At 52.0% G+C, this 24,468-nt stretch overlaps 1 protein-coding gene across 2 annotated transcripts in view; it reads left to right on the top strand.

Annotated features, from left to right (window-relative positions):
- The window catches only part of MYO18B (myosin XVIIIB), a gene marked incomplete at both ends in the record, with an annotated part of 217,752 nt that overhangs the window by 52,570 nt on the left and 140,714 nt on the right, over positions 1-24,468 (top strand). Inside the window, 8 exons of one of the 2 annotated variants that reach the window (XM_082853194.1) lie at positions 429-519; positions 2,286-2,478; positions 5,969-6,049; positions 8,082-8,223; positions 14,543-14,702; positions 17,127-17,310; positions 18,116-18,338; positions 22,918-23,027. In XM_082853194.1, coding sequence (XP_082709320.1) covers positions 429-519; positions 2,286-2,478; positions 5,969-6,049; positions 8,082-8,223; positions 14,543-14,702; positions 17,127-17,310; positions 18,116-18,338; positions 22,918-23,027 — 1,184 coding nt within the window. Of the gene's footprint in view, positions 1-428; positions 520-2,285; positions 2,479-5,968; positions 6,050-8,078; positions 8,224-14,542; positions 14,703-17,126; positions 17,311-18,115; positions 18,339-22,917; positions 23,028-24,468 lie in introns of both variants that reach the window. The other variant, XM_082853193.1, reaches the window with a different exon arrangement.

Raw genomic sequence — 24,468 nt, 5'->3', positions numbered from 1 at the left:
CTCATCAGGATGTATACATTAAAAATGTACAGGTCTTTTGGTATGTCAATCATGACTTCAGTGTGAAAAATAAATAAAATTTTCAAAAAAGCAGGGTAGACCTGGGAATTGGCTTAATGGGGTGGTGGTGGTGGTCAAGGCAGGCTTCCCTGAGGCGATGACGTTGGGTTGAGCCCTGAGGGTTGAGCAGGAGATCACAGTGGAGGTTAGGGAGGTAGGGCCAGGTCACACAGGACCCTGGAAGACTTGGTAGGACACTTGAACTTGGTCCTAAGATCGTAAGTAATTTCAGCAGTAGGGGGACGTGTGTGTGTGTGCGGTGGGGGACGATGCACTGAGGCCAGTAGTGATGGCACTGGAGCGACAACCTCGGCCCCAAGCAAGGTCCTGACCACGGGATGTCAACCCGCCCCTCTTCCCCACTGTAGGGCTCAAGATGACAGGAGTGGAGTGTGTGGAGGGCATGGCCTCGGGCCTGTACCAAGAGGTCTTTGCCGCCGTGGTCTCGCTCGTCAACAGGTAATGGCAACCTTCTCCTGGTTACAGAGGCGGCCTGTTTGCAGTGTATGAACGAGCCCAAACCCGGGGAGTCTGGGGAGTTTAGCAGAGTGGGGTTTTGTTGAGCTGGAGAGGGGCTTGTTGAGCCGTGTCTTATGGTGCTGGGTTTAAATTCCACCTTGGCCACCTGTGGGCTGTGTGACTTCGGTGAATCACTTCACCTCTCTGATCTCTCCTTCTGCATCTGTAAAAATGGCTCTTTCCTTCAGGGTCACTGTAAGGATTAAAAGAAATCAATAAAAAATTAAACAATAAAGTAAAAAAGAAATAGTGTCTGTAAACAGCTCTTCCTAATCGTGATCATAAAATACTGCAGGTATCTGCAGGTAGTACTGCCGGGAGCCTCTGTCTTCTACCGTGGTGAGTGCTGCTGTGAGCCCCGGGAAATCTTTAAGCAGTTCCAGTGTGGCCAAACCAGAGCTGGGGCAAGGGCTTCCCTCCCTCCTCTGTGAAAGCAGGAGGCGTAACTAGGCTTCTGACATCCTGTTAAGGGGATGAGGCTGGTGTGTAGCAACAGTGCAGGTGGGGTTCTCCACAGACACAGAATTGGCCCCCTCTCGTGCTGCTGGAGTAATTACCCTCTGAGACCACAGACACATTATCTAGAAACCAGGGGGATCATGCGTGCTCAGGGGAAGAAGTATTTATTGGTGAACTGCCAGTGGAGGGCGGCTGCTTCAGCCTGCAGAGGGTGGCTGCTTCCTGGTTGGTTCTGGGAGCCTGCCTCCATAAAATGGGTGTATTGGTGATAACGATACCCACTACCCTTACGTTTATGAGCACCTAGAAGGTGTCTGGCTTTCTGAACATTAACTGATTTAATCTTCATGCATGTCTATGTGGTGGCTGATCTTATTGGCCCCATTTTACAAATGGAAAACCTCAGCAAATAACAGCAAAGAGCTCAGGTTTAAACTAAGGGCCCTCCAAAGTGTATAGCTGGGCACGCTAATGATAATAATAACAGAAAACACACTGACCGCTTTACCACATTCAGAGCCGTGGATGTCTTATCACATCCAACCCTCCCAACAGCCTTCTAAGTTCATCTCCATCATTAGCCCTTTCACAGCTGAGTTTCAGAGAGGTCAGGCAACTCTCCCAAGACACACAGCCCCTCCGTGGCTGGGCGAGGGTTGGAGCCCACGTGTGACTTTCTCCAGAGTCTCTTAACTCCTGCTTTTTGATGTGAATAATCCCTTCTCTGTCCCCCGATAGATTTTTCAAGAGGCTCCAAGGAGGTGATGGCTTGAGAGATCTTTGTAAACTGAGACAGGCACTGAACAAAATTGTTTTTCTATAGCAGCATGTCACTAAGCAAGAAAAGGAGACTTTAGTCCTAACTTTATAGCCAATTTGTGGTGCGACCTTAAGCAAGTCATTTCTCCACTCTGGGCCTGGTAGAGAGAGTACGTTTCCTGAAGGCCTGCGGTGTCCATGGGAGGCACTTTCCATACTTCAGCTCCTTCTCTTCTTACTGCAGCCCCTGGGGTCATCCTACTCATCCCTACCAGCATTTAACAGTGGGGGAAACCCATGCTCAGAGAGGTTAAGTAAATTTCCCACGGTCACACAGCCTGCAAGTGGTGAGAGCTGCTGGATCTGCAGACCCGCCCAGCATGCTGCTCTGGTTTCTCCATCTCTGTGATGCAGGGGTGTGGGAGGCTTGGACCAACGGGGTTTTAAGAGTCCTTGTCCTCTCAGGGCCCCTCTCCTTTCCCCCCCAGATCCTTCTCCTCCCACCACCTCTCCATGGCCTCCATCATGGTGGTGGACTCTCCAGGCTTTCAGAACCCCCGGCACCAGGGCAAAGACCGGGCCGCCACCTTTGAGGAGCTGTGCCACAATTATGCTCACGAGCGCTTGCAGCTGCTTTTCTACCAGCGGACCTTTGTCTCAACGCTGGAGCGATTCCGGGAGGTATGGCTGGGCTGGGGCGGGGCCTTCGCAGTGGCTCAGTGAGGGCGTGAGGCTGGGCGGGACAGGGGAGGGCGTGGTTGTCTGGTCCTCCAGTAGGCTTTAGTTTCATCCTGTCTGGTCCCTCGATGATTAAAACCCAAACTCCAGGCCTGGCTCCTGGGCCTCTGCTGCTCCCCTGTCTCCCTCTACAGCCCAGTCTCCAGCCACGGTCCCCGCACCTTACAGTCCAGAACTTGGGGTTCCCCAGGCCTCACTCCCACCGCTGTCCCTTGTTTACACTGACCTCTTCCTCCTCGCCCACATACCCAAGCTGAATCCTCCTCCAACAGTTAGTTTGCATCTTCCCTGTGGAAGGCCCTTCGTGCCCGGTTGTGGGTAAAAATAGTGGGTTTGCACACCTTTTGGATCATAATGTGGGAGCATCTAGGAAAGGTGAAGATGCAGTTCCCTTTCTAGGAGGCCCCCCGGAGAGACTCTGTATATGTGAACCAGGAAACCTGTACAGGCACGTCCCTGCCTGCCCTCCTTTACTTATACTTAAAAAAATTCTTTTGAACTATAACATTTACACTAATAAGTGCCTGAATCAGAAGTGTACAGCTTAGTGAATTTGTCCAACCATGCACACTCATTGCAGCTACCACCCAGGATAAAAGGAGAGAACATCGCCAGCACCCCAGACGCCCCCTAGCATCTGCTTCCTCCTTCCTCCCTGAAGGGGACCCCTTTGGCTCCAGCAAGTGCTAATGGCAAAATATGAGAAATGATCATATTGTTTATTAGTAGGATAATGGGTATTAAAATTATGGTCATTTCTTTGGTTGGAGCCCAGACAGCAATAAACATGAAAACGTCAATATGAATAAATCTTAAACACATGGCATTGCTGAGACCTGGGGTCTCACCTTAACTCTGTCACTTATTGGCTGTGTGGCCTTCGGAAAGTCACCCTCTCTGAACCTCAATTTTATCACATGTAAAATAGAAATAGCAATACTCCTGTATCAGTTACCATTTCCCGCAATAATTCTGCATAATAAACTGTCCCAACACATAGTAGCTTAAATAATAACCTTTTGTTATTGCTCGCAGGTCTGTGGATTGCCTAGGTAGCTATTCTGGTCTTGGCTGGGAGAGCATGTGCCTGTGGTCAGAGGCAGGTTGGGTAGATGGCTCTTGGCTGGCTCTCCCCTGTGTCTGGAGGTCAGCTGGCCATGAGCTGATCCAGGCAGCCCTTTGGCTAGGATGACTCACCTGTGCTCCAGGAGTGCCCTGTCCTCCAGCAGGTTAGCTCAGGCTGTTCTCATGGCGCTGGGCAGGGGTCCAAGAGAGTGAGCAGGAGTGCTCAGGGCCCCTTGGGACCAAGACTTGAAACTGGCAACGTCACCTCTGCTGTAATCAGTTGATCACAGCAAGTCCAAGGCTGAGCCCTGACTCACGGGGTGGGGAAATGGCATCCACTTCTTGATGGGAGAAACTTCCCTATCTGTACCGAGAGTGTGGATACGGGGAAGGGGAGAGGTGGCGGTTATTTTCACAGTCATTTTTACCGTACTGCCTAAAGGGGCTGTTTGGAGCATTTGATGAAGTGGGATAGAGAAATGCATAATGTGTATTAGGCATTCCACATATAGTAGCAGCCATCATATTTTTTTGTCCCATAATATTTCACTTATTTCTGATGATCAGAGTAAAACATGTTTTTTATTTAAAACTGGAAAGTGCATATAAGTGTCAAGAAGCAGAAAACACAATTTCTTTTAGCCCCACCACCCAGAGGCAACCACTGTTACCACTGTCCTGTCTGTATCTTACACCAGCCATTTTTCCATATATGGTCTTCTCTACAGATTTCCCATCCATCTGTACACACGAGTTTATAGTCTTTTTTCCTCAAAGCATTATGTTATTCACATTTCCTCACTCCATTCACAGCTCTTAGTAAGGATGCATGTTTGTGGTTATGTCTGATTCTGTCTGAACTCTCTTTTGGCCATCTGAGTTATTTCCATGTTTATGGTGTTATAAACAGCATTGTGATGAACATCTTTGAGCATAGCATTATCTGGATATTTCTGGTTACTTTTATATGCCAACTCTTATTATCCATAGTTTTTTTGCTCCATCCAGCACCCAGCACTCAGCCCAGCGCTTATTAGGTACTCAGTAAATATTAGAAAAGTTTGCCCTGAATTATCAGTTCCTGATAAAGCTCTCACCGTGATTGCTGACCACCCTGAGGATGAACAGTATTAGGATGTTATTGGGATGCTGGTCTATATCCTTTCTTCTCACACAAAGGCTAAGGGGTGATGATAGAAAACAAAAAGAACCCAATTAAAAATGGGCAAAGGAGTTGAATAGATATTTCTCCAAAGAAGATATACAGATGGTCCATAAACACACGAAAAGACGTTCCGCATCACTAGTTCAGGGAAATGCAAATCAAAACCACATTGAGATACCATTTCACACCCACTAGACCAAAATGAGTAAGAAGTGTTGGGGAGGATGTAGAGAAGCTGGAACCCTTGTGCACAATAAAAATGGTGCAGCTGCTGTGGAATACAGTATGGTGTTTTCTCAGAAAATTAAAAATAGAACTATCATTTGATCCAGCAATTCCACTTCTGGGTATCTACCCAGAAGAATTTCAAGCAAGGTCTCGAAGAGATATTTGTATACCTATGTTCACAGCAGTATCGTTTGTAATAGCCCAAAGGTAGAAGCAACCCGAGTGTCCATCAGTGGATGAATGGATAAAGAAATGTGATCTCTTCACACAAGGGGCTATTATTCAACCATAAAAAGGAAGGAAATTCTGACACATGCTACGACTGGATGAACCTTGAGGACATTGTGCTAAGTGTGCAATAATCCAGTCACAAAAGGACAAATCCTGTACGATTTTCTTCATACGAGGTATTTGTAGGAGTCAGATTCATAGACACAGAAATAGGGAGAGGGAAATGGGGAGTTGGTGTTTAATGGGTGCAGAGTTTCGGTTTTGCAAGGTAAGAAACGTTTTGGAGATGGATGGTGGTGACAGTTACACAACAGTGTGAATGTACTTTACACCAATGAACTGTGCACTTAAAAATGATTTAAATGTTAAATTTTATGCCATGTCTACTCTTACCACGATTAAAAACAAATAATAAAAAATGGCCTTGGGGCTTCCCTGGTGGTGCAGTGGTTGAGAGTCCGCCTGCCGATGCAGGGGACACGGGTTTGTGCCCCGGTCCGGGAAGATCCCACATGCTGCGGAGCGGCTGGGCCCGTGAGCCATGGCTGCTGAGCCTGCACGTCCGGAGCCTGTGCTCTGCAGCGGGAGAGGCCACAGCAGTGAGAGACCCGCGTACCACACACACACACAAAAAAAATGGCCAAGGTGTGACGATGGAAGTCCTCACTTTTCTTTGCTCCTTCAGAAGTTTCTTCCCCTTCAGCTCGTGGAAGGAGCTAATGCTGAACTTCTGTGACTCTCTAGGAGGATGTCCCTGTGCAGTTTGAGCTCCCGGAGCCATCCCTGGGGACCACGGTGGCCGCTGTCGATCAGAGTCCTTCGCAGGTAACACGGCCTCTCAGATGTCGCACGGCCTTTAGAAATCCTGGCAGATTTGAGCCTTTGAGCTACTAGATCTCAAAACTGCCTGCACCTGGCATGACCCAGGAATCGTTAAAAACACAGACGCCTGGGACCCACTCCCTGATTCTGCGTTGATTGGGCTGGGGGCTGTGGCCTGGGCAAAGAATATTTAAATCCCAGTAGGTTGAGAATCTGAGTCTGCATCTTAGAACGCACCCACACCTGGACTGTGGTCTGAGCTGAGGGGAGTCCAGGGCCGGTGCCCAGTGGTCTCCAGCCCTGTCACCTGGAAAGTTCGGGTGTTCAGCGGAAGGTGCTGTGCCCAGGAGAGACTGGGACCGTAGGGGCCCCTGGGGGATGGAGAGCGGGGGCGATGGTGGATCCAGGCCCTTGAGCTTCTTGGAGGCAGACAGGCTTTAGTTTGGGGGAGACCTGAGTCGTTACCCCCCTTTCCCCAGCCCCAGAACCCACTGTGCTGACCCCAGATCTGCACCTGTGCTCAACCGCCTCCCAGAGCTGCCCTCGGCCATTGCTCATCTTGGTGTGAAAGTGCTTGGGCCATGGAACGTGCTGGGCTCCGGTCCGATCTTGGTGACCTTGGGCACGTCACTTAACCTCTCCAAGCCTCAGCTTCCTCATCACCCAAGTGGGAACGACAGATGGTGTCCCCTGGGTTGTCGTGAACGCCCGTGGTATCTGGCACGTAAAGCCCCTGCAGGGTGTGTGGCACACAGTAGGTGTCCCACAGGTTGCGTCTCTCCTGCACTTGGACACCTTGTCCTGGTCCCTTGGCTTCTCTGGGCTCGCAGCAGGCTGTGCCTGCCCCTGCAAAGCGCTCTCAGTCTGTGCGCCCAGCTGGCCCCTCACGCCTGCTGCTACTTCCTGCTGGCACCTCTCGGCTGGTTCCCCGTCCCCGTCCTGCTTCCTCACCTGGGAGGGGCAGGCCTGAAGGGACCACCCGGGCAGTGCAAGGAGGGAAGGACCATGGCATCCCTGGGCCCCCTGGGCAGTGGCTGGAACAGCTGCCTTCTGGGGATGGGCTGACTGTAGGTTTCAACCCCAGCAAATAAGGCCAAGGTGAAGATTCAGGATACCTGGGATCCAGGTCCACTTCTGCCCCTGGGCCTCTCCATGTGACCCTGGACGTGTCCCTTCCCCTCTCTGGACCCCTCTCAGCGGGGTGTGGACTAATATTCCTGAATTAGGGTGACCAGCTGTGCTGATTTGCCAGGGACTTTGCTGGCCTCAGCACTGAAATCCTTACATCCTGGGAAGCCCCTGGCCCCAGGCACACTGGGACCGTTGGCCATCATATGCATCACATTCCCACTTTAACCACTTGGCACCATTTTCAGATGTGTCAGCCCGCTGTGGGCCCTCAGATAAGTCCCGCAGACTCTCCAGGCCTCTTTCAGTTTCCCGTATGCAAAGCTTCAGGGTCGCCTGGATGGTCTCTGACGCTGGGAGCTAGATTTAGAATTCCGCGTCTGTGCCCCTGAACCAACTTCACCTTCTGTAAGACATGCTTTGGGAGCTTTTTTTTGCCCCTCAAGATTTTAGTTTAAAAAAGTACAAAGACTTCTAAGAGGAAGTGATGCAGATGGGATTAATCCTTTCATGTTTGGCTGTGCACGAATAGACCAGCTGCCTGTGTGGAGCCAGAGATGTGTAGTTTATAGAGTGCTCGCCCTTATTAAACCCTCACGACAGCCCTCGGAGGAAAGTATTACCACTCTCCATCTTGCAAAAGAGGAAAAATGAGGCTCAGAGAGGTGCAGTTAAGTTGCCCAAGGTCACCCTGGCAATGAAGACAGGCAGGATCTGGACCCCTTGTAACCAAGAGGCTGTTAGTTTTGTGGCTTCGACACTGAGAGTCTTGCAGTGAGTGGGAGTGTGGATCTAGGCCTGTGATGCCTGGGAGGCAGGTGCCCCCGACTCCCACGGGTGGGAAGGGAAACCCGGGCCTGGCCTCCGTCAGGGGATCAGGACTCCTCAGTGTATCCTGATCTGCCAGGTCCGCTTGCCAGCCGGAGGAGGTGCTGAGGACGCCAGGGGCCTCTTCTGGCTCCTGGATGAGGAGGTCCGGGTGGAGGGCTCCGGGGACAGCGTGGTGCTCGAGCGCCTCTGTGCCGCCTTTGAGAAGAAAGGCGCTGAAGGTGAGGGAGCGAGTCGGGGCGGGGTGCCGAGTCCAGCCTGGGGTTAGAATCTGTCTTTGTCAACGCCCCGACGAGGCCTGCACGGCAGGGTGGGGAGTCTGAGTGCAGGAACGTCCGTGCACGTGCCTGGGTGTGCTTTCGTTCATCTGTGTGTTCATTCGTTCATGTATTCCTCAAGTGTCCTGAGCAGCTACCGTGTGCTGGGTACCATTCTATATGGCAACAAATGCACTGATGGGCTCCGTGTCCTTGCTGGGGGGAGTCGGGGACAGGGGGAGATGACAGCCTAACACATAAGCACGTGTGTGGCCGCTGAGCCTGAGATGGCAGGCTGGGGTTTGGTGGTGGGCAGCAGGCAGACCTCATTTCTCTGGGAGCCGGGGGCCCTCGGTCGGGAGGTGTGCAGGTAAATCTGACAGAGGGCAGGGAGCGCAGTACAGGACAAGGCAGGAGATGTCATCTGGGCTCAGACCTCAAGCCCTTGCAGGCCTCACAGAAAACGTTGGTCTTAACCCAAGAGCAATGAGAAGCCATGAAGGATTCTAGGCAGTGGCGGGTATGGTCAGATTCATGTTCTAGGAAGTTCACCCAGACTGCAGTGTGGAGACACGATAGGAAGGAGGCCAGGGAGGTGAGAGCGGAGCTGCCTGCCCCGGGGAGGTGGGCAGACTATGGAGGTACCGAGCAGGCAGCGTCCCCAGCACTGGGTGATGGGCTGGACTGGCAGGAGGAAAAGTGTGAGGCGAGATGGACACTTCGAGCTGGGACAGCGAAATCAGAGACCACAGGGTTTGGCACGTGTCAGCCTCAAGTTCAAGTCCGGCTATTCGTACTTTCACCAACGTGGCACCGAACAGATCTCATGTAGTCTTGAGCAATGGGGTTGGAGCTCGCCCTGGCCTCCCTTTCACCAGAATTTCCAGTGCTGTGACTGGGTGAGAGGATGTACCTGAGGAGCTTCGTCATCAGCGGCCAGGTGTGACGTCATTGATGAGGCCGAGGCTATTGATGCGAAGAAGATCATCCCTGTGGATGCACGAGCTGGAGGAATGCTGTCCGCGCTCCACAGGGGGCCCGTGCTCTGAGCTCTGTGCAGCGTCTGGTAGAATTCTCTCACGTATTGGGAGGTCGATATTCTTACCCCCCAGGATGAGGAAAGTGAGCTCCAGAGAGAGGCTTGTAGAGACGCTTGTCTGACATCACGCAGAGGGTGAGTGTCAGAAGGCAGATTCGACACAAGCCTTGTCTGGATCTAAATCTCTGTGAGCCCCCCTCACCTGGGCAGCCCCAAGCATGTAAGAAGACAAATACACTCTGAGGTCTTTTAGGTCCTAAGTGACATGGTGGTCAGGATGTGGGGTCATTCATTCACTGGTTCATTCAACAGATATTTCAGGAGCACCTAAAATGTGGCCACTGCCCTAGGCCAGGAAATACATCTGTGAACAAAACAAAAATCTCCACCCCAAGGGACTGACATTCTAGCAGAGGAGATGTATGATAAAGCAAAAAAAAAAAAAAAAAAAAAATCTGTAAGATGTTGAGGACCACAGTTCTGGTTTAGATCACTAAAGGAATGAGGGTTGGCAGTGAAAATGGCCAGGGATTCAGCCCTGGGACGTTCCAAGGTCAAGGGGCCAGGGACAAAGCTTGTGTCCAGCAAAGGTGGCCGGGGAGGAGTGGCCGGGGCTGGAGGAGGGGAGTGGGAGGATGTGGCACTCCGGAAGCCGCAGGAGGAGGGACGGACCAACCGAGTTGAATGCTCCTGAAAGGTCGAGTGAGGCATGGCTGAGGAGTTGCACTGACTTAGCCTGCGTGGAGGTCACTGACCACCAAGACAAGTACGACTCCAATGGGAGCGTTGCGGGTGACCGTCTGACTGGAGTGGCTTATGAGAAATTGGGAGGGAGAGTTGGAGAAAGACGTGTGACAGCTCTCAGTGCCGCTGGGCTGGGGCCTCTGTCCGGGATACACCGCCAGCACTCCTGCGCTGGATTTGCTGACAGCAGCAGAAACAGCAGTACCACCTGCTGGCTCCAGCCGCTCTCCCTGGACTGTGCCCAGAGCGTTAATACCCCGATGGCTCCTGGAGAGCTTGGGTCTGCGGCGACTTGCCCAGGGCCGACTCCTCCCCCAGGCAAGAGGGGCAGTGCCTGGGGCCCGTGGTACTCTTAGCGGCCCGTAAAAGTCTTTTGATTTCTGTTAAAAGTAGAAGAAAAGGGGCTTCCCTGGTGGCGCAGTGGTTGAGAGTCCGCCTGCCGATGCAGGGGACATGGGTTCGTGCCCCGGTCCGGGAAGATCCCACATGCCGCAGAGCGGCTGGGCCCGTGAGCCATGGCCGCTGAGCCTGCGCGTCCGGAGCCCGTGCTCCGCAACGGGAGAGGCCACGGCAGTGAGAGGCCCGCGTACCGCAAAAAAAAAAAAAAAAAAAAAAAATGAACGTTTAGGTTAAGTACATGTTATGGACTGAATTGTATCCCCCCTGCAAAAAAATTTACATATTGAATTCCTAACCCCTAGCACCCCGGAATGTGACTTTATATAGATACAGGGTCTTCAAAGAGGTCATAACGGTTAAATAAGGTCATTGAGGTGGGTCCTGATTTCATATGACTGGTCCTCAGGAGAAGAGATTAGGACACAGACATGCACAGAGGAAAGATGCAGGGAGAAGGCAGCCATCTCCAAGCCAAGGAGAGAGGCCTCAATGAAACCAGCCCTGCTGACGACCCCTTGATCTTGGGCTTCCAGCCTCCAGCCTCCAGAAGTGTGGGAAAATTAACTTCTGTTGTTTAAGCCACCCAGTCTGTGGTACTTTGTTATGGCAGCTGTAGTAAGCTAATATAATACACTTATATATTACTAATATTAATCTATTTGCTTTTATACCAACAGTCGTGAAATGTAATTTTGTGTGTATGTATATGTATATGTATACACACATGTATACACACACACAATACATATCTCTCTATATCTATATCTATATCTATATATATGGAAATAGAGCGAGGAAGGGGCTCATGAAAGCAAAGTGCCCGGGGCCCGGGGCAGTCATAGCGCAGCCCTGGACTGCCTCCGCCGGGGCTGCGGAGGGGGCCCTAGTGCTCCATGTGATGCTGCCAGCGGTCATCTCTGTTCCTGAAGGTCACCTCTGTTTTCTGAGGTACGTCCGCCTCTGCCAGCCAGTGAACGGGGATGGAGGGGCAGATGAAACTGCCATTTGTGGAGCCCTTAGTCTGAGCTGGGCATTGTGTGCTCCACCACGCCCCACCTCCCGGGGGCATCTGGGGCCTTGGAGAAGCCATGTGGCTGACCGGGGTCCCATAGGCACAGAGAACGGAGCTGGCGCTGCGCCCGGGAGGCCTCACTCAGAGAGCCAGCCAGACCCCTGACCCTTCTCCAGGTTATGAAAGGAGCCTCTGTCTGCAGGAGATGTCTCCAGGGTTCTGGAATGGTTTTTATTTTTCCGGGGGACAGTAGACCCACAGGAAGCCAGGAGGCAGGTCTGTTAAAAGCCCACCCAGGCTTTGGACCCCAGAGACCTGGGTTGTACCCCTGCTCCACTAGTTAGTTGCAATGCGTGTGAGTTCTGGGAAATCGCCTCCCTCTCCCGTCTGTAAGATGGTGATAACCCTGGGGGCCGGTGTGAGCACGAAGGAGCTTGTGTGCTCCTAGAAGCGTTTGTACATGCTCCTTCAGCTCCCTGCGCGAGGGCTCTCCTCAGAGGCCTCCCTGACCCCTGTCTGTAGCTGTCCCCTCTTCAGCCACGTTGTCCCATCACAAGACGCCCTGCTTGTTTCCTTCAGGGCCCCTTTTGGCCTCTGCGACGTTTGGTGACCCGTTTGCTTGCTTCTCGTCAATCCCCCGACCACCCAGTACGCCCCGAGGGTGCGGGGTGCCCCTGTCTTGTTCTCTGCTGTCTCCCCAGTGCCTGGAGCGTAGCAGGGCCCCCGTGGATACCTGCCATCTTCTCCTCCCCACCCCTCGCTTGCTCTGCTCCAGTCACACTGGTGATCCAGAATCGAATGAAATGGAGTTCTCGAATGGAATGTTTTCGTCCTGATGTTTCAGCTAAAGACACAGAGAGTAGGGTCAGAAGTGGAAAGTGTCGTGTAGGGTGTGGCTGGGGCAGGACCCTCGGCCCCTGTCCTTTCCCTGCGAGGCCTGACCATGCCGGTCCCGGACACCCCGAGCAGGATGCTGCAAGGCTCTCGGTTCCCGGGGGAGAGATCTTGTCTGGACCGACTGAGATAGACACATTAACTCAGACATTTCAGTATTAAAAAAATATATATATATTTTGCCTCTAGGGCTTTCTGATTAGCTCTTATCATCGTCCCAACGTTTGATGGGAACGTTCACTCAAGCAGAACACGTGGGGCTTTCTGGCTGACCCAGCTCGCTGTATGTTGTCTCTCACCTAAGGTGCATGCTGGGCGCCAGTGACGCTTACATCACAGACCAGAGCGAGGACTGAGTGATGGAGGGTGGCCAGGGCTTAGCACACATGAGCAGCCTTTCTTCACTCTGGGCCTCCTCCCCCTCCCCAGATGCCCTTGGGGTCATCATTCGAAGCAAACTCTGTGCTAGCTGCTGGACATCATGCTGAATGGACATGACCCCTGCCCTCACGTTGCTTCTGGTCCAGGGCAGGGAGGCAGCCTTGCAAACAGACACCTGCAGCGTTGCAGGGAGTCGGGGACGTATGTCCCAGGGCCGAGTGTCTGCTCTGTCCCTTGCTCTTCTCTCTCTCATTCTTTAATCTTTTGGCTGCACTGCGTGCCATGTGGGATCATAGTTCCCCAACCAGGGATTGAACCCCGGTCCCCTGCATTGGAAGCACGGAGTCTTAGCCACTGGACTGCCAGGGAAGTCCCTTGCTCTTCTCTCAATGGAAGGGCAGGGACTGCACAGCTCTGAAGGGCTCATGGGTCACTCTTGACGCAGTGATACTTCACTTAACCAGAAGTGTGCCTTTCTGGTAACTTTAATGATCCAGAACGTAGAGGAGGTCCAGGAAGTGAGCACAAAGGATTTCCAAGCTGCCAAACAGACGGCAGGATCCATGCCCCTTACTTAGCAGAACCTGAAGACTCTCGGACTTTGTTTATTTTGTGCAGAGTTCTAAGAAACGCAGGTCCTTCGTTTCTTAGCTCAGTGAAGTATAGAGGAAGCAAATTAAGATTTAAGGGAGGCAGTCGAGATCCTGGATACATATTGGCCCATTGACAATTACGGGATGAGAAAATGTAGGAAGATCATTCAGAGTAGATACAAGAACCGAGATGGTACCACACCTTCTGATAATAATTGGTCTGGAGCCATTACTCAGCCTGAGAGCATCACTGCAATGAGAGTGATATGAAAAATGATCAGGAATTCATTCATTCATCCATCCATCCATTCACTCATTCCACAAGCACTTCCAGACTCCAGTCATGTGCCAGCCATGATGCTGGGCTCTGGGGATGTGAAGGTCAACCTTTTGTGATTCCAGAACATCAGCAAAGGTTTCAATGCAGGAAATGGCAGCGACGCCCACTAAGTGCTGCTTCCTGGGTGACTGCTCTGGCACCCCACCAAAGTACTTCACACCCCTTATCTCCTTCAGACCTTATGCCGCCCTGGGAGACATGTATTATCTAATCCACGTTTTGGGGAGGAGGACACTGAGGCTCAGAAATGTAGGTGGCTTGGCCCCTGTCCCACTGTAGTAAATGGTCAGGTCAGGATTGGAACACAGGTCTTCTCAAGTCCAAGTCCAGTTGTTTCTCCCACTCTGTCCCTTGGAACCAGGCGTCTGCCAGCATCTCCCAAGAATATGCTGTGCATTTATTTGGTAGCTGGTACTCGACAATTTCAGGTGGTACACACCCATTTTCAAAATATTTAATAATTGCGTATTTATTTCCACAAATATTAGAAAATAAATATGGCTGGCACACCAAATCTGCAGTATAATGCTTCTGTATAAATACATTTCACCGGTAAAAATGTGAGTCGATTGAAAGAAAACATTAAGTAAATAATAGCCCAGGTGATAACATGGATGTGGTAAAAATCATGGAGATTGTGTGTGCTGATGGTAGTTGGGAAAAACAGGTATCCTGGGTTTAAGAAAGCAAGGAGGAACAGAATTGAGGTTGGATGTAATGCACATAAATGCACAAAGCAGGGGAAATATGGGTGCCCAGAACTGGTAGCTTTAGCTAGGTTGGAACATATTAAAATGGGAAAAGCGTGTTCTCAGTGATGCCAAATGATGACAGAGTGTCCCCACCAGGTCCCAAGACTCATGCCCTGTATCTGCTTTCAGGGACCTCTGCTCTCCGGACCTGTGAGCAGCCCCTGCAGTGCGAGATCGCCCACCAGCTGGGACACGACCCCGTGCGCTATGACCTCACGGGCTGGCTCCACAGGGCCAAGCCTAATCTTTCGGCCCTGGACGCCCCCCAGATCCTGCAGCAGTCGAAGAGGTGAGCCTGGCCAGGGCTTGGGACGGGCTGGGGCATTCGAGGTGCTGGGGCCGTGAAGTCACAGCAACGCAGTGATGGAGAGCAGTACAGGAACCCCTCCCTAATGACGCAAAGACCCGGACTCAAATAGGAGCAGTTCAGTGTCTCCCAGGGCCAGCCTGAGTCCAGCTGAGGAGAAAAGCTGGCCTTCTGGGGAAGTGGAACAAAAGCTAGGAAGCTGTGACTTCTTATTTTGGCTTCTGGCCTTTCATCAAGTATCTGATAGATGAGGTGACTGGAAGGACTTCTATGGACATCTTCAAACTAGGGGGTCGTAAAACCAAAGTGATAATGTTTTGTAGCATTAAAAAAAGCTCACTGCATTTCTTGACTGCTCTGCTCAGAAGTGCTAGCAGAGGGCTGCTTTGACTTCAAAGAGCTTTTGGGAAATGCTTGTTTGTGTGTGTGTGTGCGTGCGTGCGTGCGCGCGAGTGAAGCTCAGACCACAACATTTACTAACCACCTGCTACGCACCTGGCATCAGGGTGAACGCTTTATAAGCATTTTTAAAATTCTTACAACAACTGTATCCCTGGGCCCATTTTATAGATGAGAAAATTGAGGCCCCAGGAGGCCAAGTGGTTCGCCTTTGATCACATAGCAAAAGAAAAAAGTGGCAGAGCCGGGATACGATTTGGGTCTAGGTGGTCAGAGTTGTTCGGAAAGCCTGTATCTGGGGGGGCTCAGGGGCGCACAGCTCCTGGAGAGAGATCAAGTCAGGGGATGGGGCAGAAGGAAGGGTAAAGAGCACATGGAGGGCTGTGTGGGGAGCCAGCAGACCTGGGTCAAGTCCCATCCCTGCCCCGTGTCACCTGGGTGACTGTGGGCAGTCCCTTTCCCTCCTCTGGGTTTCTCGCTTTTTCCGTCATGACATAAGGGTTTGTCGGGCAAGGCCATGTTGCACAGCTCTGGAGTCAGGTAAATGTACAAAGGCTGCTTTTCCCTTTTTCAAACTGCGTGAGCTGGGTCACAGTTTCACAATCTGAGAAATGGGAATGATGCCGCCAAGCTTACACGTGTGCTGTCAGGCTTTGGTGATGTAACATAACAGATGGCTTGTTAAGGAGCCTGGTTCATAGCTGGCCCTCAGCACACGTCTTGTGGCCTTGTAAATTTCCCTTCTGCTCTAAAATCCCGTGGCTCAAGCTGAGCGAGGGGTGTAGGGTTAGGGAAGGGCGGGCACACCTTGGTTGATCAGATGGCCTGGTGAGTGGGGGACGTTCTGGGGAAAAGGAGCAGCGTGTGCTTGGAGGTGAGAGAGCACGGCAGGTTGGAGGTAAATCCCAGCAGGGTGTCTTGCAGGCTTGAGAGCCAAGCGTTGGTGATTTTGAGAGCAAACGGTGCTTTTTCTTAGCATATGGTTCGGCAGCCAAGGTCGCTGATGCACCAGGACTGCTGGTGTCGCTTTCTCATTCCTGGGCCCATCTAGTCTCTCAGGTGGGGCTTCCCAGGAGGTTCTCATGCCCACTCAGCTTTCGCTTTATATATACGGACTGGAGGTCCAAAGAGGACACGTGACTGCCCAAGGCACAAGGTGAATTGGAGACCAGAAGTCAGGTCTCCCAACCCCACAGTTGGGGCAGTCCTCGTGCAGGGGTCAGGGCTGTGGGCCCGACCTTCTCTCCCTGTACCAGGGCTTGGTGCCGACACCCTTTGCTCTCAGGGCTGCTGCTTCCAGGGGCTTCACGCCCCCCACTGCTCCCTCCCCAGATTTTTATTTCAGCGTGAGTGTATTCAAGCCATTGTTAGTCTGTGCGCTCTGCCATGCATCTAACCTCTCTCAGCACCCTTGGTGCAGCTGGCAAGACTCATTTCCTTAATATTGGACAGTCGGGTAGGCGTAGAGGTGGGTGGATAATGGGTCTTGAGGGCTGGGACCGGCGTGGGGCCCGGACTTGCAGGGAGCGATGGAAGGTGCCCGCAGGTGTCCACTGGAGGGGATGGGCTGGTGCGACCAGAGAGGCACGGGTCCTCCTCTGGGCCCCCGCTTCCTCCTAGGGCGCAGTAGGGTCTGCCTGGCGCTCAGGCTGTCTGTTCGACAACAAGCACAGTAAGCACCTGCTGTGTACTGGACCTGTTCTCGGGATAACCGAGATGATTTTCCCTCTAAGGAAGTGCAGGCGGGGTAGAATTCCTGCAGGTACGTAGGTGACGGAAATGTCCAGTAGAAGGAAAGCTGCTCTGAGGTCAGGGGAGGGAGAGAGGCATGGAGGAAGGGGCTGACATTTGTCACCGAGCAAAGGCTTGTGTGGCAGAAGGAACCATGAACAGAGTAGGCAGTTAGGGTATGATTCGAGGGGAGGGTTTAGGAGGCAAGGGGGGTCCCCTTTGCTCCGCCCTGTGAGCCCCCTGAAGCACCTCTCTCTTTCCCCTCCTACCTGCCAGGGAGGAGCTGAGGGGCCTGTTCCAGTCCCGGGCCAAGCTGTCCCCTGTGTGCCGGGCCGTGGCCGGCCTGGAGGGCACCTCCCAGCAGGCCCAGCAGAGGAGCAGCGCGGTGAGGAGGACGTTTGCCAGCAGCTTGGCCGCGGTGAAGAGGAAGGCCCCGTGCTCCCAGATCAAGCTTCAGATGGTGAGTGGGGGCCCTGTCCCCGTGGGGTCGTGGCCTCACTGCCCGCCTCCAGGGTGGCTTACCCACCCACATCATCTCTGAGCTCCCCAGCGAGCCTGAAGGGGTGGGCAACACCCACGTTTCCCCAAGGAAGAGACCGAGGCTCAGGGAAGCAAGGAAATTTGGTGGAAAGTGATCCGTCCCAGTCTGAGGCCAAAGCCTCAGCTCCTTGGTTTAACTTAAGCCGCTTCAGGAAGTTTGCAGGAACCGCAGTTGCCCTCTTGACCAAGGTGACAAATGTCACGGCCAGACCAGCCCCGCCCGCCTTCCTCACCTCGCAGGCCTGCATGTTTACCTCTAGGCTCTCCATAGGGGAGGCGGCAGGATCCAGCACTGGCTGTAAAGATGTCACCTGGACACCTTGATCCAAAAACAAGTGGTCAGGCTGAGTCAGGCTGAGCTCAGGAGGGTGGGATGTGGGAAGGATTGGTTTGAAGAAATGACTCATAGCATATTATACTGGAAAAGCCCACAGACCAGGTCCTGGGTTCTAGTCTTCCTTTTTGGTGAGTGGTCCATGCAGCCTTAGGCCACTCGCTTGTCCTCGCCATGTCCCAATTTCTCCATCTGTTATAATAAGGGTTGTTATAAAGGTCCTTTATTTCTCACGAGTACAAATCAGGCCATGGATAGGAGGTCCTTGGTGTAGGACATAGGGCCCCCACAGAGATGCCCAGGCCAGACTGCATATACCTTTGGGGACTGTTCAGACCCCTGTCTGTCTCACCCTGGCCCTGACCGCAACCCCGTCTCCTCTCTGTCCTAGGATGCATTGATCAGCGTGATCAGACGGTCTCAGTTACACTTCATCCACTGCCTGGTGCCGAGCCCAGTGGTGGAGAGCAGAGGCGGGCAGGGGTCTCTGACTCCACCGCAGCCTGGTAGAGACAAGCCCGGGGCAGGCGGGTCCCTGCCCTTGGACATCCCGGCACTGAGGGTGCAGCTTGCAGGGTCCTACATCCTGGAGGCGCTGCGCCTGCACAGGGCAGGTAAGAGGCAGCCTGGGAGCGAGCACCTTGTCTCTGACTCCTGGGACACGCTCCTGGACCAGTGACAGCCGAGGGACAGGAGCATCAGCTGTTTGCCAGGAGCTTTCCATGCAGCATCCCGTCGAAACTGCCCAGCAGCCCCGTGAGGGGGGAGCTATGATTACCCCATTTTACAGATGAAGAAACTGAGGCTCAGAGAGGAGAAGGGACTTGCTTAGGGTCACACAGCGGGATGCGGCAGAGCCTAGGTTTGTGCGGAGGTCTCTTTGAGTCCAAAGCCCATCTTATTTCCTGACTTAGTTGTGAACTCCTGGAAGGCCACGGGTGTGTCTTACTCATCTTCCTTTCAACAACAAACATCTCAGGGGCATTTGCCTTGGAGTATAGGGTGAAATTTCCACAACGATTAATATTTGGTCTTCAAGACATTCAGCCTGGTTTGGGAGATCCGTGTGGAAACAAGCTTGGTCCATGATGGGACCAGGGCGTGTGTCACATGGGGATGCCCAGAGGAGGAAGCAGGGAGACTGGAAAGACCTCCTGGAGGAGATAACGTCTTATTTGAGTCTTGGAAAGAAGCAGGTAGCTCACCTCTGGCTGGTGCAGGGAGAGGAAGAGCTTGGCTGAGGGATCACCGTAAGCACAGGCAGGGAGGCATGGAGGAGCCTTGGTTTTCAGGGAATCGGGTTCAGAATGAGTGGGGGATTGTGGGAGATGAGGGGCGGATCCACCAGGAGAGACAGCCTGTGAATGCTGTCTTTGGAAGTTTGGCTTTCCCGGGTCCAGCTGAGGAGGTGATGGAGTGATAGGGGAATAAGGGGTTTCAGCCAAAGGAACGAAGTGTCAGGCCTGTATTCGAGAAAGCAAGCACGCACCAGGGTTCCCCCATTAGCTCATCTTGTGAGTTGAGTTTGATCTGAAATTTTCCCATTCTCTTCTGCCTCTGAGACCCCATAGGCCACCCCTTGGATTCCCCTCCCAGCCAGAAACAGCTCAGGCGAAGTCAGCGGATGGGGCGGCAGGGCTGGCGGGGAGTCTGGGTGGGCACCCATTTGTTTAATATTCCTGTGGTCACTGACGCCTCAGCTTGTGGTCGCTGCCCCCGTGGCCTCCCACCGTGTTAATACGGAACCCTGGGCATGAGGTAGTTGACGGAGAAGCCGGGAGCACCTGGAAGCAAAGATGAGCCCCTTGCTCCCTTCAGCATCACATTGATTTTCCCACTGGTCCATGCAACCACAGGCATAAGAAGACAGATACTGTCGCACGGGAAGAGCGAGGTGGTCACAGCCCGTGGCTGATCGACTGTGCCCCGCCGGCCGGAGGCATCCTGGCCCGTGGGTTAGAGTCCCTGCGTGCAGGCATGGGTCAGCGTCCCCTTCCTCCCTGCGGGTCCGCCCTCTGCGTTCTCAGCGCCGCCCGACTTGGAGGGAGCTTCCAGCTCAGTGAAGGGTTGAAGTCCTGTGGTATAACTTCCCAAATTTCTGTCTCCCAGACCTGGTTCATTTCCTCATTGTTTTCTTGTTGTTTTTTTTAAATTAATTTATTTCTGGCTGCATTGGGTCTTCATTGCTGTGCAGGCTTTCTCTAGTTGTGGCGAGCGGGGGCTACTCTTTGTTGCGGTGCGCGGGCTTCTCATTGTGGTGGCTTCTCTTGTTGTGGAACACGGGCTCTAGGCATGTGGGCTCAGTAGTTGTGGCTCACGGGCTCTAGAGCGCAGGCTCAGTAGTTGCGGCTCACGGGCTTAGTTGCTCCGCGGCATGTGGGATCTTCCCGGACCGGGGCTCACCCCATGTCCCCTGCATTGGCAGGTGGATTCTTAACCACTGCGCCACCAGGGAAGCCCTCCTCATTGTTTTCTGCTCTGAGTCACTTCTGTCTCACACCATACAAGCAGTATTTACAAGCATACAAAGATCCATACACGTGTCACATAGTTATGATTTGGAATCTGTGCACATGTAGCGTGTGCACGAGCAGATGTTTTACTGTGCTTTGCTTTATTGCGCTTCACGGAGAGTGCACTTTTTTACAAATCAAAGGCTTGTGGTAACCCTGTGTCAAGCCAGTCTGTTGCCACCGCTTTTTCCTACAGCATTTGCTCACTTTGTGTCACATTTTGGTAATTCTTGCAATGTTTCCAACCCACCACCAGCAAAAATTTACAACTCGCTGAGGGCTGAGATGACGGTTACATTTTTTAGTAATAAAGTATTTTTTTAAATTATTAATTTATTTTTATAAAAACACAGAATTATAGTGTATCAATTTACTTATTCAATTAATACCCTTTAGTAAAAATAAAGTAATTATAAAATTCAACAGGAAAATACTAGTAATAAAGTATTTTTTAATTAAAGTATGTACATTGTTTTTTAGATGTAATGGTATTGCATGCTTAATAGAATAGTCTAGGGACTTCCCTGGTGGTGCAGTGGGTAAAACTCCACGCTCCCAGTGCAGGGGGCCCGGGTTTGATCCCCGGTCAGGGAACTAGATCCTGCGCGCATGCCGCGACTAAGAGTTCGCATGCCGCAACAAAGATCCCGTGTGCTGCAACTAAGACCCGGCGCAGCCAAAATAAATAGATAAATAAATATTAAAAAAAGATGAGTTTAACATTGAAAAAAAAGAATATGGTATAGTCTAAAGGTAACTTTTATACGTACTGGGAAACCAGAAAGTTTTGGGGATGCTTTATTGCAATGTTTGATTTGTTGCAGTGGTCTGGAACTGAACCTGCAGCATGTCAGGTGTGCCTGAATTCACACACACATGCACGCATGATGCACACATACATACGCTGTTTCTCAGGTACCTACGATGTGCTGGGCACTGCGGTTACGCATACTAATTGATGTTGTTCTCACAAAGCCCTTAGCACAATGCCTGGAGGAGAGTAAACGCTCAGCGAACGTTACATATGGGGCAGACTGGTGGGCACAGGTCGGACTCTGGAGCCAGTTGACCTGGGCTTGACTGTGGCTGATGCTGCAGGTCCCTAGATCGTGCCTGCCTTTTATCTCCTGTGATAGCTCAGGTCTCAGAGAGCTGTCCAGTGGGTTGATGAATTAGTAAGGGAATAACAGAAAAGTGCCTGGACCTGGGAAAGTGCTCAAAGCACATTAGCCTCCTTTATTGGCTTAACCAGAAAGTTCGTTCGGGGCGGCACAGCAAAACCCGAACGAACTTTTTGGCCAGCCCAATATTACAGTCATCATTGGATTTAATCCTCATCGTGACTGTGTGACAGGAGATCTTATTACTCTCATCTGACAAGTGAAGAACTTGAATCTCAAAGAAATAGGGTCATTTGTCGCTTGTCAGAGGGCTAATCAGGGCAGATGAGAGATACGAACCCAAGTAAGTCTGACTCAAAAGGACAGGCCTGTAACCTCCCAGCCCCCAGGTCTCTGTGCGGTCAGCATCCTTCCAACCTGGCCTGAAACCCTCCTCTTCCCCCAGGAAGGCTTCATGGATTTGCCACATGTACCCACCATGACTCTTCCTCATGGTTCATTCATTTGGCTTATTGTAAAGTGCAGTCTCAAAATGGAGTGAGATTTCACCAGACCTTCTCCCATCCAGCCACTTGAGGGGTCTTTTTAAGGCAACTGAGGATCTACCAGGCCCCTGGTATCCAGGATGAAGTCCAAGCTTCGAGGTCTGGAATTTGATGTCAAGTTCCTTGGGGACCCAGTCCCTGCTTGTCTTTCACCTCATTGTTGGTTACTCTCACTGGATTCGTTATCATCTCTGTCTGGGTTTGGATCCCATCTGGGAGAGTAAGGGTTCACTTCACTTTGGGCTACGTGGCTTGAACTCTCTGGGCCTCAATTTCCAATCTATATAATGGGTGTAATAATACAGTCCCCAGAGTGTCTGTAACACAAGGAAGTTGTTATCCTAGTGCCTTGCACACGTAAAAGCTCAGTAACTGCTTTTGCGATGACTGTGAAGCAGACCTTGTATTTTCCTGCCGTGGCTCCCTCTGCCTGGACTCCCTTCCACACCAAATCCCCTGGCACACTCTCACGGCCCTTCAAAGGCCAGCTCAGACGTCACCTTCTCTCAGTAGCTTTTCAGATGCCACTTCCCACACAGAAGGGTGCAGCTGTGTCCATCCTACATGTTAGATTTAACATGTAGATACCGTCTGATGCAGCATTTCCCACATGCGGTCTGTGGGGCGGTAAAAAATATTAAACCAAAAAAAATTTTTTTTCCATGGTCCAGCAGGTTTGGAGAACTCTGGGTTAAGCGAAGCTAATCAGGGCAAATTCCCTGCAGAGGGTCTGGAGCCTTTGACGTCAGTGCTCACACAGATTGTGACCTTCGGAGAAGCAGATGAGGGGGCAGCTTTTTCGAACTTTCATTGGAGCCTTTTATAGGGTCCTTGTTCTGGGGAATGCAGTTGGGAAATGCTGATTGAACCCAATTTCTTAAATTAGCAAATGGGGAGACTGAGGCCCTAAGACGTGAGGGCACACAGTGAGTAGCGAGGCTGGGAGCAGACCCCTGGACCCCTGGGCTGGGCTTCTCACTTGGATTCTTTGTTCTTCTGCTCCCCCCACCCCAGGCTACGCTGACCACATGGGGCTCACTCAGTTCCGCCGAAGATTTCAGGTGCTGGACCCTCTGCTCATGAAGAAGCTCAAGTCGGCCCCCGAGAGAGTGGATGAGAAGAAGGTATGTGGAGCCAGGTGATGGGGGTGGAGGCCCCAGTGCTTCTGTTCTGTAGGGATGGCCCCGGGGGCAGCTGGGGCAGCCGGGATCCGAGAGCTGGGCCTTGGGGGCTAAGGTGACGGTGGCATGAGCTTTGACTCAGACCCCTGCTCCAGACTTCGCCCGCTGCCGTGTCACTTAGGACACTGCCTACCCCAGAATGGTCCTTCTGAAACCCTGCATGAGGAAGTGCAGGGAAAGAATTAGAGCCACGAAAAGAGCAAGTCCCAGCCAGGGGGGCTCCTAGCAAGACGAAAAGTCGTCATTCCCACCCATAGGAGTGTTCCCCTCGGCACCAGCACCCTGAGATACAGTCTATGAAAAGAGGACTCTGTGGTCCCAAACACCCACTTCAGGGCCTTTGCACTAACTGTCCCCTCTGCCTGGAGCGCTTTTCTCCCCAGTCCTTGCCTGGCCAGTGTCATTGTCATCTTGCTATTCAGATCTTGGCTCAGATGCTCTTCTCCATCACATCATCTTGTTTTAATAGTTGCATAGCACTTATCCTTATCTGAAATTATACACAGATTGCCTGTGTGTTCTCTAGCTCACAGCAAGTGTTCGATAAATTTCCCGTTGGATGAATGAATGAATACATGTACGTAACCTTGTTATTTCTGCCCCTGGGTATCTCCTTTCTCCATCTCTACTGTAAACTTCTGGAGCCGGAAGTCTTCACCCCTAGTGCCAAAGCCTCGGTAAATGTTTCTATTGAGAATGGCCACCGGCTAATCAATGATAGAGCTCTTCAGAATTTGCAAAGCGCTAGTGCATCCTCACAACAGCCCTGCAAAACAAGAGCTGTTACATCTTTTTTATAAATGAGGAGACGTAGGCTCATGGAGATTCCCTTGAGGCCACACAGCCGAGCATTCATGGCTTTTGTCCTTGAACCCAAATTTCTTGATTCCAGGGAGTGCCTTTGAGAAAGCCTGGGCTCCAGAGTCAAACAGACCTGCAGTTGACTCCCAGCTGGGGCTGTGTGAACTTAAATGAGTGAATCCATCTTTCTGCCTCAGTTTCCTCATCTGTAAAATAGGAACAACAATAATACCAACTCCAGCGGGGCGTTTGGAGGATTGTATGTAATCGTGTAATTGATGTGCTTGACGTAGGGCCCGGCATATAATAAGGGCTCATTATATATGAACTGCTGTCAGCAGCATCAGCACCACCATCATCATCTTTCAAGGCCAGAGTGATGGCAGCCAAGCCACACAGGCTGGATATTCACAACCGTGTTGAAACTCCCCCTCCAAGTGAGTGTGCCCGTGCATGCCTGAGCTCACTGAGTCGTGAGGCAAGAAGAGTGAAAAGAGTCACAATTCTTAAGTCCTCTCTGGGCTCGTTTCTGCAGCAAGGGCCAGGGCACAGGCCACCTCCTGCAGACAAGGCGGCATTTCTC

The sequence above is a fragment of the Leucopleurus acutus genome (genome assembly GCF_964270905.1).
Source record: "Leucopleurus acutus genome assembly, chromosome: 13".
Classification (NCBI taxonomy): domain Eukaryota; kingdom Metazoa; phylum Chordata; class Mammalia; order Artiodactyla; family Delphinidae; genus Leucopleurus; species Leucopleurus acutus.
This window is presented reverse-complemented; position numbering and strand designations above follow the sequence as displayed.